Here is a 21,310-nt window from a genome sequence, read left to right as displayed (position 1 = left end):
AGGTTTACTAGAAATCACCGTTTTGTACTTTAAACAAACAAAGTAATTTTTAAAAAATTTTTTATTTAGTATTTGTGTGGTGGTGTGGGCAGAGACCAGCATGTCCCATTTCATCGCTCTGCGTTATTCCCTTGAGGCAGGGTTTCTCACTGAACCTGAAGCTGGCTATCTGGTTAGGCTGCCCATCTCTGATCACCAGCACTGGGGCACAGGTGGGCATGACCATGCCCAGCTTTTACATTCGTGCTGGGAATCAGCAAAGTTTAAAGTATTGTTGTAAATAATACCTAATGTCTTCTTATTTATTTTAGCTTTTTGAGACAGGATCTCCACATGTAGCTTAGGGTTGGCCTCAAACAACACAATTGTCTTACTTCATCCTCAAGGGCAGGATTATAGACATGCCACCCACCGCACTTGGCTTTATCAGGATCCATTTGTTGGTAGAAGCAAAAGCAGCTCTTGGGCACATGGATGCCTCTGTCCTGCTAAACAGCCAGGGCTAACTCATGGCTGAGTCCTGCTCTGGCCATGTCTGCTTCCTGAACCAAAGGGCTGACAACTTGGTGTGACTCAGGCCTGAGGATGTATCTACTATATTCATACATCTTTGGACACTGAGCCTAAGACCTGTGACTACAGTTACTGTGTACCATGGAAAGTCTAGCAATCCCCTCACCTACTACAGGCAGCCAAGTGAACTGAACTCCCCACAATGCTTTCTGGGCCATATACCTGACTTGGGAAGAAAGCATACACAGACTGAAAGCCACAGGAAAAGCACTGCACACAGTGTGCTTTTTCTTTCTTTCAGGGATTTATTAAGGCATTGAGCACAGTGTGGTTTTTAGCCAACTAAAATGAGGGCAGGGTTCTAGAGGAGGACCTGAGGGGTGCACTTTCCAAGTTAATGATGCAGAGGAATGGAGTCCTCGTAAGTTGGGTGTGCAGTGCAAGGCTCCTACCCATGCGACAGACATTCCCCTGCGTTCCTCAGTCCTAAGACGCAGGTTCAGGCTGAAGAACTTCAGAGGGTGTCTAGAAGGTTGCATCCTTTGGGGCCCAAGCACATGGCAAAGTGACAATTGGTGGCCAGGCCACATGGCTGTAGGTCTTTCCATAGATGGTGCAACCAGTGTAGTGTGTGCACAGCACAGGGTGCAGGGGCAAGAAGCAGGCAGGGGCAGATCCAAAAGCCTCTAATGCTATGGGAACAGGAGGCTCAAAGCAGGTCCTCCAGGTAACCAAGAGCAGGGAGGAAGAGGTTGCCCTGGCCTAGGGAATCCCTGTAAGGCAACTGGGTCTGCGTGGACCTGACCTCCTTTGCTTCTGTGACACCCTGCTCCAAGAACAGGTGTGTCTGTGAGGAGAAAACAGCGAGGGAGAAGGAAGGAGACAGAGACTGCCTTCCATTTCACAGTTCAGCCCAAGACCCCAGGGGGCTCATGGTCACTGGAGGTGCTAAACTGCCTTTCTACTTTCTTTTGGTCCTTGATCTTGAGTCCAATGTCTACCCTCTTCTCAAAGAAGTTCACTAGCACAGACTCTGTTAGGATGGAGGCCAGGATCTGCTCGAAGGAAATGCACCAGTCTGTGTCCACAGTGCCCCCCGCCCGTGAGGTGGCGGTGGGGCTGCAGGCTCCTCCTCCCACCAGCACCGTGTCTTCCGTGAGGTCCTCGCACTGCAGTGAGCCCGTGCTGACTACTGAGTAAGAGGACATGGACATGTCATCTTTGGTTTCATCATCAGACAAAAGCAGGGAAGGAGAGCCCTGCCCCTCACCGCTGCCTCCCTCCACTATCACATGACTATCCTGCAATGCTTTCCCGAGATGCATGTCGCCACTGGCTTTGGCCTGCCGGTCCCCTGCAGCTGGTGGCTGACATTCCTGTGTTGGGTCCTGATGGAGTTTGGGTGTGGGTGGTTCATCCTCTTCTGTGGCACTGTTGGGATCCCCACTGTGGGCACCATCCCTGGGCTTCTTGGTTGTCAGGGCCGAAAACTTCTTCCCCACCTCACCAATGCGGAGGAGAAGGCTGGCCACAGTGGCGATGGCATGATACAAGTCCTGTTCCATAGGGTCTTCGCTAAACATGTTGTAAAGTGTTTTACACAGCTCGATGAATTGCTCCTTAGGGAGAAAGCAAGAAAGAAGCAAAACAAAACAAAACAAAGGTGGTTATAGGTGGGTGGGTACACTCTCCTATAGCCAATGGAAGATACAGGCCACTCAAATCGTGTTGGGATTTTGGTGATACAAACCTGGGCCGTATCATTTCTAGGCTAGGAAACTGAGGTTTGGGAAGGGGACTGTAAGGTAAGGCCTTTGCCACATAATCCTCTGAAAGTCTTTCTTCCCAGTTGCTCGTTCGTTTCTCCCTCCCTCCCTCTCTCTCTCCCTCCCTCCCTCCCCCCTCCTCCTTCTTCTTCTCCCCCCCCTCCCTCTTTCTCTCTCTCTCTCTCTCCCTCTACCTATCCATCCACCTACCCACCCACCCACTCACACATTCACTCCATATGTGGACCAGGCTGACCTCGGAACCTACAGAAGTCCACCTGCCTCTGCCTTCCAGGTGTTGAGAATAAATGTGGGTGCTGTCACACCTGTACCTTTAGCTTTTTATGAGAGAGGAGCAGGAAGAGGTGAGTGTGAGTTCATGTGTGTGTACACACGAAAGGGGGAGGGAGGGAGAGAGAGAAAAAAGCACACACACACACACACACACACAGATCAAAGGATAACTTATAATTTTTGGGAGTATCCTTGTCTTAGCAATTTGTTTTTGGGGTAGTCTCTTGCTTTTTTGACTAGCTAGCCCATGAACTTCTAGACATTTGCCATGGGAGCTCTGGGATTACAGATGTGAGAACTGCAGTCATTTTTGTCTTACTTAGTTATGAGTTTTGAGACAGGGTTTCTCACATATCCCTGGCTGTCTTAACACTCACTATGTAGATTAGGCTGGCTTAGAACTCACAGAGGTCCTCCTCCTCTGTCTCCTGAGTGCTGAGATTAAAGGTTTGTGCAGCCCCAAGTGTTTGAATGCTTGACTCACAGCAAGTGGTACTATTAGGAGGTGTGGCCTTGTTGGAGGAAATGTATCATTGAGGGGCTTGGTCTTATGCTCAAGCTCTGCCCAGTGTGAAATTTCAGAGTCCCCTTCTGCAGCCTTCGGATCAAGATGTAGAACTCTTGGCTCCTCCAGCATCATGTCTGCCTGGATGCTCCCATGATTCCCACTATGATGATAATGGACTGAACCTCTGAAACTATACACCAGCTCCAATCAAATGCTTTCTTTTATGAGAGTTGCCTTGGTCATGGTGTCTCTTCACAGCAATGAAACCCTAACTAAGACACACGGGTTCCAAGGATCATGCTCAGGTCATCTGGCTTGTGCAGCAAGAACCTTTCCCCTTAGCCATCTCTGCAGCCCAGCTTTTTATAACAGTAACAGAAGTAACTTTGCCTGTTTCTATGGAGGGTGATGTCAAGATAAGTGCATGCTGAGTCAGTTGGGTGTAAGTTAGAGGGAGTCCAAGATAAAGTCCCGTTCCATGGGCCCACTCTTCACGTCCATGTGGAAAAGTGCTCGAAATCCAGGGCCTTCTCTGGGCACCGCTAGGGTGAGGCCCGGTCTGAGAGTTGGCTGGGTATTTGTGAGAACATCATGACTGCTTTGGGCCCAGGAGGAACTGGAGTGTGGTGAATGTCCTCTTCTCAAAGGTTGTGAGTGTGTCTTTAGCTATCGGAGATTAGCCTTCCCCAGTGCTTCTGTGCTTTATGGATACTGATTCAACCTAAGCAGGTAGTTACCATAGAAACACCATCCTGCCCAAGAAGCAGCTTTTCATCTTTCTGAAACCATCACTCACAGCCATTCAAGACTGGAGAGGCTCTGGAGAGAGGGAAGAAAACTCCCTCCCACAGGAAACTGCCAGAGTACAACTACCATGAAGCTGACCAAGCCCAGACACAGGCAGAATTCTCTAGAAACATTCTAGATTCTGACTGAGGGTCCTACCTGGTTCATCTTGGGAAGGTCCTTAATGGTTTCCTTCTGAGCCTCTTTTTCCTTAGCCCACATTCGAAGGTAGTGTCGGTAGTCAGGAGGGCTGGTCCCCTTCTCCTCTGTGAGTTGAGAGAGAGAGAGAGAGAGAGAGAGAGAGAGAGAGAGAGAGAGAGAGAGAGATTAATCTCCATCTGTCAAATGAGAGAAAGCAGGCTGTGGCTGGTAGCAGGGTGCGCTGCTCTGTGACCTGAGGTTACTTGGGCACTATTACACAATGACCTGGCACTTAGGGAGTGATTAGAAACACCCTCAAATTCCCACACGTTTCTCCTAAGTTAGTGGAAGTAGCTGGACCTAAGTCGATGAAAAGCCCAAACCTGTCTTCTCCAAGACTGGAGAGAGGCTGCTGTGAGTCTGGAGCCCTGGTTGCACACTATGAGGGCAGCAGATTAGCCAGGCTATGCACGGAGCCATCAGCCCCTGTCAGAGCACACATGTGCCATTCCAGTGACTGGAGAGGGAATGTAACAAGCAAGGGTGGGCACAAGGTCCCACCGCCCCTGGGATCACCAATTGGAATGGCTTGTACCTCTTCTTTCTGGGGTGTCCTCATTTCCACTTCCTTCCTGCTGCTCCTGTAGCAGTGCTTCCACACACCAGAAAAAAGCAGAGAACATTCTTTTGACTACAAACCATGAGTCCTTACAGGTCGGACCCGTGTTTCTGTAGAACCAGCCCCTACAGGGCCCCATGCTGCCCTCCTGCTTGGCTGGGCTCTGCCCTGTAACACTGTGGCTGGGGACTCAGCTCAGGGGCAGAGTTCATGGTGAGCAAGCTTTAGGCCCTGGGCTCCATCCCCAGTACCACACACGAAGGGGTACTCTCTCATTTTCAAAAGAAAAAAAGACGCTGGGCGTGGTGGTGCACGCTTTTAATCCCAGCACTCGGGAGGCAGAGGCAGGTGGATTTCTGAGTTCGAGGCCAGCCTGGTCTACAAAGTGAATTCCAGGACAGCCAGGGCTATACAGAGAAACCCTGTCTTGAAAAACCAAAAAAAACCAAAACAAAACAAAAAAAACCAGGTTGGGCAGTGGTGGCGCATGCCTTTAATCCCAGCACTTGGGAGGCAAAGGCAGGCAAATTTCTGAGTTTGAGGCCAGCCTGGTCTACAGAGTGAGTTCCAGGACAGCCGGGGCTATACAGAGAAACCCTGTCTTAAAAAACCAAAAAAAGAGGCTGGTGAGATGGCTCAGTGGGTAAGAGCACCCGACTGCTCTTCCAAAGGTCAGGAGTTCAAATCCCAGCAACCACATGGTGGCTCACAACCATCCGATCACGAGATCTGACTCCCTCTTCTGGAGTGTCTGAAGACAGCTACAGTGTACTTACATATAATAAATAAATAAATAAATCAAAAAAAAAAAAAAAGACTCATGCTGCCTCCCACTGATATGCATTGTGCGACAAACATGACAACTAATGAATCCTGCTGCAAAGAAAGGTCAAACTTGAGCTGGAGAGATGGCTCAGTGGTAAGAGCATAGACTGCTCTTCTGAAGGTCCAGAGTTCAAATTCCAGCAACCACAAGGTGATTCATAATCACCCGTAATGAGATCTGACACCCTCTTCTGGGGAGTCTGAAGACAGCTACAGTGTAACTTATGTATAATAATAAATAAATCTTTGGGCCAGAGCGAGCAGGGTTGACCGGAGCTAGCAGAGGTCCTAAAAATTCAATTCTCAACAACCACATGAAGGCTCACAACCATCTGTTCAGCTACAGTGTACCCATATACATAAAAAAGGTCAAACTTAAGGGAGTCCCTTCTCTCTGAGCCTGTCACACCAGCAGGGGAGTTTTTGTGTAGGACTCTGTGTTCAGCCTACCATCTTTTGTTTGTTCTTTACATTACTTAAGAAGTTATTTCTGTGAATACACATGCCAGCACAGCACATGGAGCTCAGAGGTCAACTGTGGGAACCAGGTCTTTCTTTCTCCCATGGTCCTAGGGACTGATTGGCAGCAAGTGCCGTTCAAGTTCTCCAAAGGCCAATGGTCTACTCAGGCAGTGTGGCTGCTGGGGTTCCTCAAGAGATGACACCAGGAAGATCCCAGCTCTGGACAGTCCTGCACGGTGCCGGTAGAAACCAAGGACAGGGATTTCCCTGCTCAGGTTCCTAGTGTGGATCAAGAACTCTGTTGTCTCAGGGTTCCATGGGCCCAAGGACAGGTTTGCGTACCCCAAGGCCTTTCCTAGGAGTAGGTAGGACATGCTTAGGGCATCCTCGTTTGCCCAGAGTTTGAGTGTAATGAAAGGTGCACTGGCTTCTGTAACTTGCTTTTTCTTTTTCTTTTTCTTTTTCTTTTTCTTTTCTTTTTTCTTTTCTTTTCTTTTTTCTCTTCTCTTCTCTTCTCTTCTTTTTTCTTTTCTTTCCTTTTCCTTTTCTTTTTCTTTTTTTTTTCTTGTTTGTTTTTCGAGACAGGGTTTCTCTGTGCAGTCCTGGCTGTCCTCGAACTCAGAAATCCACTTGCCTCTATCTCCCAAGTGCTGGGACTAAAAGCATGCGCCACCACTGCCTGGCTTTTCTTTTTTACATTCATTTTACTGGACTCAGTGAATCTGTCACATAGACCAAGCTGTTTTCAAAGTCACAGGATATGCTGGCCTCTGCCTTCCAAGTGCCATGGTAAAAGGGCATATTACTACTCCTGGCATAATTTTTTTGTTTGTTTGTTTTTGTTTTTCGAGACAGAGTTTCTCTGTATAGCCCCGGCTGTCCTGGAACTCACTCTGTAGACCAGGCTGGCCTCAAACTCAGAAATTTGCCTGCCTTTGCCTCCCAAGTGCTGGGATTAAAGGCATGCGCCACCACTGCCCAACCTGTATTTTTTTTTTTTTTTTTTTTTTGGTTTTTCAAGACAGGGTTTCTCTGTATAGCCCTGGCTGTTCCTGGAACTCACTCTGTAGACCAGGCTGGCCTCAAACTCAGAAATCCGCCTGCCTCTGCCTCCCGAGTGCTGGGATTAAAGGCGTGTACCACCACACCCGGCTGTATTTTTTTTTTAAACATTAAAAAAAAATTATTTTCCTGGTATGGGTGTTTGCCTGTTGTACATATGTATGCCTTGTGCATACCTGGGTGCCCATGGAGCCAGAAGAAGGCATCAGACCTGCGGGAACTGCAGTTGCAGATGATGTGAACGGCCATGTGGTTGTCCTCTGGAAGAACAGCCAGTGCTCTTAACTACTGAGCCACGCTCTAAGCTCTCTAATTTAATTCTTGACATTAAGGTCATGTTCAAGTTCCAGTCAGTCTTCAACACTGTCCACAGGACAGTGATGACTTAGGACACTGTTTAGTGTCCCTTCAGTGTCACTTTCTGATGTATATCACCCACCTGGGAAAATCATTTGTTGTTGTTGTTTATTTTTGTTTTATATTTACTTGGACCAGAACCTGGGGCTGTATCTAATCTAGACATGAGTGCTACCATCAAGCTACATCCCCAGACCTTATTCTTGAAATTAATTAAATAAATTAACTCTTGTTGTTGTTTTGTTTTTTGAGACAGTATCTCAGTATGTAGCCCTGGTTGGCCTGGAACGCTTTGTAGACCAGGCTGGCCTTCAACTCACAAGATCCACCTGTTGCTACCACCTCAATGCTCAGACTAAAGGTGTGAGCTTTTACACACTGGCTTAAAAAGTTTTGTGTGCACGTGTATATGGCCTGTGTATATGGCCTGTGTATATGGCATGTATATATGGTTCTCTTCTTCTACCATGTGGATTCTGGAAATCAAATTCTGGTCATGAGGGTTGGCAGCATGTGCCTTTACCCACAGAACCCTCTTTCCAGACCATTTATTTAAAAAAAAAATCACCATGAAACTAGGCTGACCTTGAGCTCCAGTTCCTCTTGCCACCTTGGCCTCTATTTAGAGTATTGGGATTAGGGGCATGCATCACTATACTCCAAATTCCATTCCCAGCCCCTCAGGACAGAACCCTGGATCCCACATGCAAACCAAGTGCTCGAACACTGAGCTACATTCCCAGCTGTTATGGTCAGTTTTGTATCATACATGACCAGCTCACTTGCCAAACCCAGGGCCCAGAATGGCCTTCACCGTGTCAGACATTCCCAACGAGCATTGCATGCAGCAAAGGTTGAGTCCCACCAGGCACTCTGCATACGTATTTTTTGTGATGAAAAAATCCTGTGAGGCTTGAAGAGGTTTCCCAAGGGGGAACATCTACCATCTCTCCATCTCCACTCCTCCATCCCATACCTGTCTCACAGTCACGATGACAAAACTCTGCATTCCTCTCCTACAAGCGTGAGCTTTTTGCATGTGGGTGCGGAGGTGAAGCCCTGGGCTTGCTCCGTGTCTCGTGTGCCATGCATGCATCCTCCTCACTGACCATCTACAGCAGATTGCCCCCACCAGAAGCATCTTGGGCTCTGGGTGTTCTCAGATTTATCCCCACAGGACAAAGTTCCAAAGAGTCCCCGGGGCATGAAAGCATCCAGGCTTCTGAGTAAAGGAAGATGAAGCCCAGAGGCAAAAGGGTCACCCTTGCCCTCTAGGGACTGACCTTGAGCCTCCCAGGGCAGGAAAAGATCCAGATCTGAGGCCAGAGGAGATGCTGGAAGGGACAGCAGAGGATGTGTAGAGGGCAGAGGGAGAAGCCCACGTCCAGGGAGACAGAGATGCAAGAGAAACAACAGTTGAGAATGTCTACAGGGGCCAGTCTGGCCCAGGGAGTGCTGTGGGGCCCTCCCAGAGAGCACCCCAGGGTGGCATGCTCCCGGAGCCCACAGTGGGACTGCTGGCTCCTACACAGGCCCCACGGGAAGACGGAGAGCTGCAGAGCGCAGCTGGCTGTGCTGGCTGTCTCAGGAGTGGCTCACCTTCCGAGGAGCTATCCTCTGTGAAGTAATGGGCGGCCTCCAGGGCTGACTCGGCTTCCTCTGGGATCAGAGCTGTGTTCCAAGAGAAGCAACAGTGAGGACAGGGGAGACTTCCAGTTCTAGTCAAAGAGGAAAAGGCCACCCGCGCCCAGTCATGTACCACCAGGCTGAACCCCATTTACTCGAACTCCGGACAGTTTTAGTAGAGTTGGTGACATACTTGTTGGTGAGGCAGGACCTCACGCTGTAGTACAGGCAGCCTCTAACGCTGCACCCTCCTGCCTCAGCCTTCCGAGTGTGTCTGACTTGCTACCTTGATTTTGACAGTGGGGGGTGTGTGCTGGGGACTGAACCCCAGGTTATCCTGTATGTTAAGCACTTGCTCTATGGCTGAGCTAAGTCCCTGATAACTGTTTTGGGAAATGCAGTACATGTGCTGAGTAAGAAAATAATCCATCTGCCCAGGGCCTGGTGAACTTAGCTATCCTCCCACACAGGATGACCTGGCTCAGCGGATTCCTTTGGGACATTTTACATGCCTATGCGCGAGCGTGAGCACACACACACACATACACACACACACACACACACATCACTTGACTCATCTTACTTTATATTGTGGCAACTGTACCACATTAATATACCCCAGCCTGTCCCACACTCTACATGTGCTGGGAGTGGCTGACTGCAACCTGAGGTTTCAGATCCCCAAGGCTGTGTGTCCATGTGACCTCACCATTCCTGATGTATGGAGGGGATGTGGTAGGGCTTAGGGAGCAGGGCAAGGCATAGACGGGTGGTCGGACCCAAGCAGTCCAGTACCTAGATGAAGCATTAGGTGGTGGGCACAAACCCAGTTCTCTGATGCAACCCAGGCTTTGGCTCTCACCAGCTGCAAGGTAGCCTCACTTGAGAGTTGTGCTCCAAGAGCGCCTTCAGCTCTACCCATAGAACCATCATTGGGGAGCTCTGATTAGTGAACTGGGCACTACTGCACACAGTGAGTCACAGGGGTGCAAGGTGAGTGGTGGTTGCAGCCTTATAACCTCACTTTGGGCTGATTCTGACCGCAGATTCTGTATTCGAATTACTCAGGGGGAGGCCCCAGACAAGAGGACCTAGGGTGGTTCCACAGGAGGAAGCATGGCACCCTGGGCCATCACTGTCACCTTTCTGGATCTGGTTCCTACTAAGGGAAAGCTCCTTTTTAGGGGCTATCCTGAGCTCTGGCCACACATGAAGGATGCTGGAGCCATGTGCTGGCCAGCTTCATAGAGCCTCTCAGCTTGGCTCACACCAGCTGCCCACAGGAAACTTCCCACCCTAACAACAGCTCCATTACTGAGAGGAAGGAAGTGGGGCCTCTGAGGACATGTGACAGGACCTGCAGGTGGCCTAGGCAGTGTCCCAGGCTGTCTTGGGACAAACAGGAACCTTTGGTTAACAATTACTTTAAGAACAAGACAGTTTAGGACCTTGTGTCTCACTGGTACCTCCTTCATGGCCTCCTGCCCTGATGTGGATTCTGGATCATGTTGCCCTGCTTGATGGGCTGAGGAGCTCAACTGGAATCTTCCCTCATGCCCTTTCCCCATTCTGGGCTTGTGCTCAGAACAGCAGGGCGGACCTCAACCCCAGACCCTCACCCCCACTGGGCCCAGAGCCTCCCTTCCACTTAACTCTCTCCCTCTTGGCCACAACCGTCCAGTGGCGTGTTGGCAGTTCCGTGGTTCTGGACAGTCTAGGGACAGAGAAGCCCACAGCAGGAAGCCTGAGGTCACTCACCTGGGGGCAGGTGCAGTTTGTAGAGCGCCTTGAGCTTCTCAGTGAGGTCTCCATGGTACATCCCACCTGTGGAGCAAGGCCAGGGAGGGACATGCTTGGCAAGGAGACTCTAGGAACACACTGCAGGCCATATCCCCAGACCCTTCCTGTGGGCTCTAATGGAGACTCCACACTCTGGGAAGGTTTGGGTCTTCCCTAGCCAGGTCTCTAGGAAAGATCAAATGAGCCCTGGGCCTCCTGCTTCCCTAAGACCCTATGGAAAAGCTTAACCTTCTTTGGGGCCAGAGCCCCAAGGAGAGGGACAGTAGAACAGTCTGCTGAGGTCTGGCATAGGCAAGGGCTCAAGGTCGCCCCCTGCTGGCCTCAGGAAGGACAGCTGCACTGACTGGTGCTTGAAAGATGGGTGAGACACTCACTCATCCCTGTCACAAACTCCTTGAAGTTGATCAGTGAGTCCTTGTTTTGATCCAGGAGTCGGAACATGCGGCCTGCCAACACAGGCGTGTGAGAGCCACAGGCCCAAGGCGTCAGGCTGGCAAAGAGCTCCCGAAACTGGCTGGCATCGATCCGGTACTGCTCCAGGTAGGGCAGGCTGGGGTCTCGGTGGACGGCTGCTGAGCGGTTACCACCCCAGTACTGGCTTGCCAGATGCTTGGCCTGCAGGGGACACCGTCTGGTGAGATGGCTTTTGGGGCCCTGACTCTCAGGATTACCAGGGTGCCTTCCCTGATCTGTCCATATTCTTAGGGTAATGAGCTCTGGCCTGGTACCTCAGCTTTCACGGGATCCCTCACTCTAGTGCACAGCAGAGGAACTGAACAGGGCCTCATGGACTTGACTGTTCTGACACAGTGTGGCCGCCTCGGCAACTGACCCTAAGGTAGCTGAAAAGGACTGCAGGAACTGGCAATGTGGACCCACAGTCTCAGTACTCAAGAAACTGAGGCAGGAGGATCACTGGACCTCCAGAACTCAGTGTGAAGCAAGTCTGGGCAATGCAGAGAAAACCCAGCCCCAAAGCAAACAGAACAAAATACCCACCCAACCTACTCACTTGCTCCATCAGTCAACTAACCAACCCCACACCACCAAAACCCAAACCCAAACCAAACCAAACCAAACAGAGGGAGTGTGGACTTTCGCCTTTGCCCCCGCGCCCCTCCATGCCCTTCCCCCTCCTTTTGATGCACCTGAATTTTGTGTGCAGACTCACCCTTGGGCTAGGGGTTACAAGGCTGTAGGTTACCCACCATCACTGGGTTGTTGCAGCCCAAACCACCCCTTAGCTACAGCACCTAGGTTGACTCATCCCAATGCCTGATCTGTGTCTTTTGCTAAAACTACTTAGAAAGAAAATTCAGTTTCCACCGGGGTCCCTGAGAGCCTGACCCAGGAGCTGCTCAGGACAGTCCTACAGGAAAAGCAGCCCAGAGGTTAACTGGGATGGAGGAGTGTCACAGCCAGTTTCAGTACCCTGACTCAGCCATGCCTGAAGCTGTGTAACTTTCCAGTTAAATGAGTAGGTGTGTTCCCTCTTCTGTGTGAGTTGGGTTGAATTTTTGTTGTTGTTGTTGTTTTGTTTTTTCCCCCCTGCTATTTAGGAGTGCTCTATTAGAGTACAGTCAGTAAACTGCTTGTCATGCAAGCATGAGAACCTAACTTTGGTCCCCAGAACCAACATAAAAAAGCTGGGTGTGTGGGACTGGAAACACAGCTCAGGGAATAAAGGTGCTTGCGGCCAAATGGAATGCCATGAGTTTGATCCCCGGAACACACAATAAAAGGAGAGAACCCACACTCACAAGCTGTCCTCTGATTTCTATACATGCACCACCATAAGTACATGTAACCATGAGATCTAAAAAAAAAAAAAAAAAAAAAAAAGGTGCACCAAGCAGTGGTGGTGCTCGCCTTTAATCCCAGCACTTGGGAGGCAGAGACAGGCGGATCCCTATGAGTTAGAGGCCAGAGACTCTGTAGTGACTCTGTAGATTCACTCTGTCTACAGAGTGAGTTCCAGGACAGTCAAAGCTACATAGAGAAACTCTGTCTCGAAACGCAAAACAACAACAATGGTGCTTGTGGTGGTGTGCCTTTAGAATCACACGCTGTGAGGCAGAAGCAGGGGGCTGGGGCTCACGGGCCAGCCAGCCTAGCTTACTTGGTAAGCTCTTGGCAATGAGGGACCCTGTCTTTATAAGCATCGGCTTCAGGAGTAACACCTGAGGTGCTCATGTGCACACTCTGTTCACTAATTGCCAAGAAAGATTAAATTCTGCCACACATGGTTCACAGGAACTGCAACTGGGGACAAGGAGTTTCCTGACTAGGAGCTGCTGTTTGAGGACAGACTTAACAGCCGAGGTGGGGAGCTCCACCCACCCCTGTGTTCACTGTCACCTTAAACACCATGTAAAGATCCTCCAGCTCTTCAATGGAGAAGCCGATGTCCCCTGGTATGGCTCGGACCTAGAAGGAAAGATGAAATGTTGGTAGTGGAGGGCCCAAGTTCCTGCCAGAGTCCAGACAAGTGCTTGTTCTCATGCAAACAGTGTCAAAGGGCAGCAAGGGTGTGGCTGCCCTTTGCTGTCACCAGTGGCCAAGCACACGAGGGTGGGTCTACTCAGGAGAGGGAACCTGTGTGCTCACCCTTCACCACTACCTGCCAGGCAGTTCCCCTCCCTGGAACTCTTCCTGGGGTGGGTGCTTAGATGGGCTCTTTCTCTCCTGACCGACCCACTGAGGGACATGGGCTGATGGATGGCATCTTTGCTCCAGCTGCCTGGAAGGGGTTCTATAATTTGCCAGGCAGGTCTTTTTACTTCAATTAGCAAAATGCCCTGAGTGCCTTGGAACCCTGAAGGGAGGGTTGAGAATGTGGAGGCCGAGGGCAGAGACCAAGAACAGGTTTAAACAGTGCATGGGATGGCAAAAGGTCCATCCCCTGAACAGCCTAAGACAAGGGCTTCAGGCAGGGGCATATGGTACAGGCTAGCCAGAGTGGCAGAGTGGCACTATCCAGGACAGAAGTGAAGCTTACACCAAAACCAGCCCAGGAGGCCTTAGTCCAGAAGACCTGTGGCTTAGATGTGCATGGTGAAAAAATTTCCACTAAGTGACCAGGGCCTCTTCCTATCTCCCCACACTAGTACCTGTGCTGTGGGATTCCACACAGCATCCTGGCCATGACACAGACACCAAGGCAGTGCAGGGATAGAGTACAAGTTGGATCCTGCACTCTGCTCAGGGAAGGGTGGGGCTGAAGAGGGTACTGGGAAAAGCCATCCACTAAGGCTAGCCCTGAGGACCCTCTCTGCCAGAGGTTACCACTGTCTGCACCAGTGACCATACCACGCTTCTCTTAGCCGTGTCTTCCAAGGACTGGATCACCTTCAGCCTCTGTTTAAACCGCATCTGTTCAATGTCGTCAGCCCTCAGGTTGCTGAACTTCTGCAGGCCAACGGAGAATCAGTGAGACAAAGGCAGAGGGTAAAGTCCCTGCGATCAACTAAAACCACAGGCCCTAGGGAACAGGCTGGCCAGGCTAACCCTGCAGGAAGCTGACCTCGTAGGATACTCTCAGGAGGTCAAAGATGTCCACCTCCACAGGAGGGTCATCTCCACTGGTCAGCAGAGCGTGGAGGTGTGGGATAGGTGGAGAAATGCTCTGCTTGTTGACCACATTGTCCAGGTACCTGCAAGATCAAAGGACAGCAGTAAAGGATCCACAGCCACAGCCAAGTGCTGGGCCAGAGTTCAGGCTTGGGAGTCCTATAGGAAGGTAGTCGTGTGTCCGCTGGGGCCCCTATTAGGCTGGGAGCTCCCATCAGGGTAATAGCAGAGAACAGATCTTGCCGCCCACTGACACCTGAGCACTAACTCTGAGAAGGTCAGGTTATCTTCTAGGGGCCTGTGGATTCCAGAGCCTACCTAGTTTAGGGACAATGTGCTTCCTCTCTGCTGGGTTACCAAGAAATGGGCCAAGAATCATTCAGTGGACAGTTTCTCCATGTCCAGTGGACATGGACTTGCTTTGGCTGGCTAGTGTGGGTCAACCAGGCCTTCCTATCCTTCTAGGCTCTCCAGGATGTGCCTAACACTCAAGGCAGAAGAGGCTTTCTGGTTCCAACCCATCCCAGCTGGCACCCTGGTCAGGTGCCTACCCCACTGTAGGACATACACATGAAACTGAGGTATAAACATGGTCACAACTAAGTGTCTTGAACATCAGAGGACCAAGAATCATATTAGCTAGGAGGTAGACCACAACCTTGCCAATTCTGCAGGGTCCCAACAGCCCTGGGCTGGCTCAACAGGCAGGCGCAGTGTTCCAGGTTGGGCTATAAGGAATTCAGGGTAAGTGAGAGGGTGAGGTAGGGAGTGAGCTGAAAGCCAGGTTTGGGACTTGGAAAGCTCCTTTGTGCAGAGGAAAACCATGAGAGGGGGGATGTCCCCATGCCCAGGGGAGGGCAGGGTCAGATCTGACCAGAGTCCTGTGGGGTATGAAAGAGACTAGAGTGGAGACCCACATGATCACCTGAAGCAGGCCCTGGCCCAGAAAGGTTTAGCTGTGCACTGAGACAGTAGGGATGCCAGGAGAACCTGGGTGGGACGAGCTTGAGGAAGCCAGGGGAAGTGTGAGCTTGGTGATAGGTTCCTTTAGCCATGCCACAAGCCTGGTATGGGTCTGCTCTGTCGGGGAATGGGCACTGAGCTTGGAGGAGATGACTAGGACAGCTTTGTGAAACAAGCACTTCCCTGCCTTGGCTAGAGGTTGGAGGTCTTGCTGTGCCACTGTCCCCTGACATCAACATGAGTGTCACCCACTGGACGACTGCTCGGGGTCAGTTTCCGAGACTACAGCTGAGTGGCAGCCTGCAGCTCAGTACACTCAGGCCCACCAGCTCTCCTCTTTGCTTCCAGCATCTTGAATCCCACCAGGACAGTTGTGCCCTGCTCCTGGCTCATCTCTCGACCTAGTCTAGTACTTGGCACATAGCATAGGATGTTGGCTGAGGGCTGGGGAGGGGAGGGCTCTCTGCCAACTTCCTGGAAGCAGAAGCCGCCCCCAGCATGGTCACCTGCCCAGCACGGTCATGGCCTCGCCCTCGTCATTGCAGTCCAGCAGCTGCTCCACGTTGGCGTCCAGCACAGCCAGGGCCACCTGCAGGATCACCTTGATGCCCTCGTAGAAGAAGCAGTCGACAATGACCACGGCGCTCTCAAAGGGCATGACGCTGAGGAAGAGGGTCAGGAACCAGGACAGCGAGATGCTGGAGATCACCCCCAGCTCTTGCATCTTCTCTGAGAGCCGGGGCAGGACATCTCTCGTGAGCTCTTCAAAGATGCCCTGGTCTACGAGGGCTCCTGAGGAGGACAAGAGGCCAAATACAAGCACCGCTCCAGGGCCCTGAGCAGACACCCTGTAGAATCCCAGGGCCTGGGGTATAGGAACACTATGTGGTTCCTGTCTAAACTCAACCCTGCCATCTCAGCTTATAGTGAGGCCCTGAGAGGTGTGCATATGCAGAAAACAGAAAGAAACAAATTACTTTGCAATCATTCTTTCTATAGCTTACACACCATTGTGTGGAAAGGAACACTTGCTCAATATACAGTGGTCCCTTGGCATCCATGAGGATACACACAGGGGGTATATAGTAGCATCAGGGAACCTAGGCACACACTGTTGTATACTTTTTTTTTAGATTTATTAATTAATTAATTAATTAATTATATGTAAAGTACACTGTAGTTGTCTTCAGACGCACCAGAAGAGGTCATCAGATCTCATTACGGGTGGCTGTGAGCCACCATGTGGTTGCTGGGATTTGAACTTCAGACCTCTGGAAGAGCAGTCTGGTGCTCTTACCCACTGAGCCATCTCACCAGCCCCAAAGATTTATTTATTTATTATATATAAGCACACTGTAGCTATCTTCAGACACTCCAGAAGATGGAGTCAGATCTTACGGATGGTTGTAAGCCACCATGTGGTTGCTGGGATTTGACCTCAGGACCTTCAGAAGAGCAGTCAGTACTCTTAACCACTGAGCCACCTCTCCAGCCTCCTACTCTTGTATACTTTAAGTTACTTCTGGATGACTCATAATACCTACTATGGTGTAATGCTATGAAAAGCTATGCAGCTATTATATCCTGTCTGGAGAAGAACAAGGGGACAAGTCTGGGTGTGTTCAGTACAGATGGAGTTTCTTCTGTGCGTTTCTGTTCAGTGCTTGGCTGAATCCATGGACATAGAGCCTATGGCTACAGATGTCTGACTTTCAGGAAATGTTGACTTTACCCCCTAGAAACAACAGAAGCAAGCAGTGGTTTCCCTCCCCTCTCCCAATGCTCTGAACATATACAAAGCTGAAGGCCCCCACGAGTGGTGACCCTGGACACCAAACAGCAGAGGACAGCTGAGAGCTAAAACACAGGTGTGCTGAGACAGTCTGTAAGCCATTTCCTTTTGACGACATGGATTTTACTGGATGTGAGTGCCTGAGAGTAGAACTGGACCACTGACCGGGACACGGGTAGACTACATGCTCTAGTTCTGAAACTTGAAATGTCTGAGGCAAAGAGACCTAGGAAACATGGATGGAGATTTGGGCTCTAGATGGCTTTTAAAACCCACTGAATGTGAGATGTCCTCTGACTCAGTCCGGTCGTCCTGGGAACGACCTCACGAGGTCTAGGTGGGAGCTGGACCCTGGAGGCAGAGGGCTGGTTGTCTGTGCTTCTCTCATTTCTGGCAAGATCCATTTTTAGCTTCTAGTCTGTAAGGTAGGAGCCTGCATGATGGCTGTGAGGTGCAGGGAAGCTAGGGTGGAGTGGCCAGGGGAAGGTCAAACACACCCACGTGGAGCTCCTGAGCTCCTTGAATCCCTATGGACACTCACCCACTACCCTGGTGTTGTAGTAGTCGGGCAGCATGCGCTCACACAGGGCCACCAGCAGCCAGAAGGCTTCCTCCTCACTGCCGTAGAGCAGGAGCACGGAAGTCACGATGTTCATTGCCTGCCAGGAAGAGACAGTACAAGTGTGTCTCAGCGTGTCTGTCTCACTCTGCTGGCCACAGAGCAAAATGGCCTGCCCCTTCAGAGAGGTCCAGCACCCAGTACCAAGAAACAGCCCCTGACCAACCCTGGGAAATCTGCCAATAAGCCAATTTGCAAGAAATCAATGAGACAGAGACAGACAGACAGCTCAGTCAAGTGGGTTAGAAGGCATTAAGAAAAAAGAGACAAGACATCAGCCAACACTTCCACTTAGTGGGCTGGGTCAAGTTGATGTGTGGGTGTGTAGCTAGAGCCCTGCAGCGGGGGAAGAGGGTTTACACAACATTAGCTGGTAACAAAGAGAAGCATAAAAGGGGGCAAGTTATTTTAAAAAGTTATTTCAAGCCAATCTGCTGGCCTCTATGAATTGGTAGCGTGATGCAGAACACTGGTCTTACAACTAAGTTTTAGGAAACCAGTTTCCTTAAAATCCAGATACAAGCTAAGGCTGACAGAAAACCATTTGACGTGGCTAGGAAAAGTCTACTAGATTCAAAGTCAAAAGCCACCAGAAACGTAAATCGAAATCTTAGTGAGATAGTCTACCACTCCTGTGTGTATAAAACCAGCAAGCGTTAAGAGGAACAGGACCCTTGTGACCAACTGGTGACAAAGCAGAGGTGGCAGCTGCTGTGGGAATGAGGAACGTGTGTCCTAGAAGGCGCACAGACCGCCATGCAGCAATCTGACCTCTGGGGTCGCAGCCAGTGGCCTGAAGGCAGAGATTGAACACTCATGCACTGAGCTTCACAGCAGCCTTAGGTGCAACAGTCCAGTGGTCAAGTGACCCAGCTGTCCATCAAGAGCCGGGGAGAGAAATCATATACAGCTACAGCGGAATAACATCCAGCTTTAAAAATAAAGCTTGCTTTATTTTTAAATCACATTCTTGCTGAAATGTGATGGCTCTTGGGGACAGTAGGTAAACAGCCAGATGCAAAAGGATAAATGATGGTCTCAGGGGACCCCGGGTCAAGTCTCACTCAGCATCTGTGGCTTTTCTCAGCATTTCTCGCCCCACCCATGCACTAAACCTCTGCAGCCCAGGGGCTGGGCTTCCTTCCCTTCCTTCCCTTCCCGCAGCTTCTGACCCCACCTCAGCTATTTGGCTCGGCAGTGTCTCTCCATCCTCAGCTCCTCTCTTTCCTCCCTCTCTCCCCTTCCTTTCTCAGTTTTCCCTGGCTCTCTCCTCTCATGGCCAGGCTTATTCTGCTGGCCCAGGTCAGGCTGGGCCCTTCCAGACGCCTCTGGCTGTGCTCTCCCCCAGTCTATAGTAAACACCCTCCTCCACACACAGGATCAGTCCTGTCCCCGCTTTCATTCAGTACGATTACACTCACTTGAGGTAACGCTGAACGATCAGATCCAGAGACAGACGGAGAACGGTACAGGGGAGGTAAGACAGTGGGACCGAGGAGTGGTGTGTGTTTGCTAGTACAGCCTTTGTGTGGGGAGATGGCTACCTAACACTGTGTATGTACTTAACGCCACTGAGCCACACACTTAAGAGAGAATAAAATGATAAATTTTATATTATGTATGCTTTACTATATATACAGAAATAGAAAGCTCTGTCCAGTCTCAGACAAGGAACACACACATGACAACTTACTATATGGCACTGGGCTGAGGGGAACAGTCACCATTATCTCATTCTTGTTTAAAGATTATGTGTGTGGGTGTCCATGTGCGGGTGGGCTTGCGAGCACCATGCCTTCGGAGGCCAAAGACATCAAATGTCCTGGAGCTGTTGTTATAGGCTGTCGGATGCGGGTGCTGGGAATTGAACTCGGGTCCTCTAGAAGAGCAGAGCACTTTTAACCTTAAGCCACTACAGCCCCTTTAAAAATGAGCTGGCAAGCAAATAAGCAAGCAAAAACCAAGGTTTTGTGCCGCTCAAACTGGCCTCAAAACTCTCTGTGTAGCTTTGGTGACCTGATCCTCCTGCCTGGATTTCCCAGGTGCCAAGAGTATAGGCACCAGGTCTGTTTTTGAGACAAGGTCTGGAAAGCTTGAACTTGTAGCAATCCTCTTGCCTCAGCCTCCCAAGTGTGAGGATTACAGGCACTTGGCTAAGTTACATCTTTTGAGGGGGTTAGGTTCTTCCTCCAGGATATGGACAGGACCATGTGTATAGGCCCCCAGCACCTGCCCCTGGGAGGCTACAGTACATGATTCTCGCAGGGCCCCTGCTAAGGTCCCTTACCTGGCAGTAGCCAATAGTAGGGTTTCGGAAGGCGTAGGCAGTCAGCACCCGCCGGAGCGCAGCGATCCCGAGCTCATTCTGGAAAGCAGGGTGCTCGGGCATGGAGCGATGGAGGTCCCGCTCTATCTCCTCGGTAGCCAAGCTGTACTTCCCCAGGGACTTCTCCACTAGCTCAGCGTAGTAGCCGGGATGGGTCACCATCTCATTCCAGGCCCCTGGGGAGACACAGGTGGGAGCTGTCTTTCTCTTCTTCCTCCTGGGACTTGGGCAAAAGGGATAGGGCTGACTGGAGACACAGATAGCCCATGGAGGAGAGAGAACTTGGCAATCAGTTACAAGGTGTGAGGCCGAGTTTCCCTGGTGACTCCTCTGAGAAATTCAGAAGGCCTGTCTCTTGAAATGCTCCAAGTGGCCAAACGTATGAATGTTGTCAGAGCGTGTCCCAAGGAATGCAGCCTTTAAGGGGATCTTCCTGCCTCTGATAGTGCTGACACCCACTGACAACACCCGGGCTGGCATCTACTGTTCTGGGCCCTGTAGCTGTAGTCCTTACTCCCAGTTCTGAGAGAGCTGGCAGCTCCTCCTCCGCCTGGATGACTGCAGGAGGCTGGCTCAGGGACCAGAGGAACTCACCTGAGGCGAGTTTCCTTTTGGTACTAGGGATAGAACCCAAGGCCTCGGGAAAGGTCAGGACATCAGACACAGAAAACTTTGAGGGAGGGCTAAGGCTGGTCAATCCAAGGCTGGGGGCAATGGGGCCACTCACCAGAGAAGAGGAGCCAAAGCTCCCCTCGGAGGCTCTCAGGGATGCCTTTCAGGACCAGCTCCCGGGTTTTGGCTGTTCGGTACATGCACATGCCACGCCCGTACTCAAAGAAGTGGATGTTCCAGGATTCCTCCTTCATCTTCTCCTTGGCCTGAAAGAGGGAACATGGAGTGGGAAGCTGAGGAGAGTCTTGGTGGTGGGGCCTTGGTAGGCAGGCCTTCCACCTCTCTGGGCAAGGCTAGTAGCCTGCTGTGGAAATCACCCGTAGAATGAGGATACAAAGCTCAGGGTTCAGAGCCATGACTATAAAGGAGGAGTTGAGGGCTTATCCTGGCCCCCAAGCTTTTCAGCAGTAGATGGCCCTTCCCATTAGAGGCCCAGGGCACCCCAACACAGGCCAGGCAGGGTGTTTGTCCCTAATCCCTGGCCGGGTCTACCTGACACTGCCCAGTGCAGATCAAGGGGCACATACACCCTGACAAAGCCATGAGGGATGGTGCTGGCCACAAAGGCCCAGCCCAGAAGTGGCTCCAGCCTTCCTCCTGAGGTCTCAA

The 21,310-nt window shown here is 50.9% G+C and overlaps 1 protein-coding gene across 8 annotated transcripts in view; it reads right to left on the bottom strand.

Annotated features, from left to right (window-relative positions):
• Positions 1-43: 43 nt before the first annotated feature.
• The window catches only part of Tbc1d9b (TBC1 domain family, member 9B), a 41,727-nt gene continuing 20,460 nt past the window's right edge, over positions 44-21,310 (bottom strand). The window contains exons 9-22 of one of the 8 annotated variants that reach the window (NM_001290760.1): positions 20,757-20,907; positions 19,991-20,205; positions 17,626-17,743; positions 15,799-16,084; positions 14,283-14,412; positions 14,069-14,167; positions 13,118-13,186; positions 11,134-11,374; positions 10,718-10,783; positions 8,933-9,004; positions 8,617-8,667; positions 4,604-4,660; positions 4,027-4,133; positions 44-2,132 (exon numbers count right to left, since the gene is read on the bottom strand). In NM_001290760.1, coding sequence (NP_001277689.1) covers positions 1,422-2,132; positions 4,027-4,133; positions 4,604-4,660; positions 8,617-8,667; positions 8,933-9,004; positions 10,718-10,783; positions 11,134-11,374; positions 13,118-13,186; positions 14,069-14,167; positions 14,283-14,412; positions 15,799-16,084; positions 17,626-17,743; positions 19,991-20,205; positions 20,757-20,907 — 2,373 coding nt within the window. In that variant the 3' untranslated portion in view covers positions 44-1,421. Of the gene's footprint in view, positions 2,133-4,026; positions 4,134-4,603; positions 4,661-7,048; positions 7,237-8,616; positions 8,668-8,932; positions 9,005-10,717; positions 10,784-11,133; positions 11,375-13,117; positions 13,187-14,068; positions 14,168-14,282; positions 14,413-15,798; positions 16,085-17,625; positions 17,744-19,990; positions 20,206-20,756; positions 20,908-21,310 lie in introns of those variants that run through there. The other 7 variants (NM_001290759.1, XR_388552.4, NM_029745.2 and 4 more) reach the window with 7 other exon arrangements.

The sequence above is a fragment of the Mus musculus genome, chromosome 11, assembly GCF_000001635.26.
Source record: "Mus musculus strain C57BL/6J chromosome 11, GRCm38.p6 C57BL/6J".
NCBI lineage: Eukaryota > Metazoa > Chordata > Mammalia > Rodentia > Muridae > Mus > Mus musculus.
The sequence above is the reverse complement of the archived record's forward strand: the minus strand, read 5'-3'. Positions and strand labels throughout refer to the sequence as shown.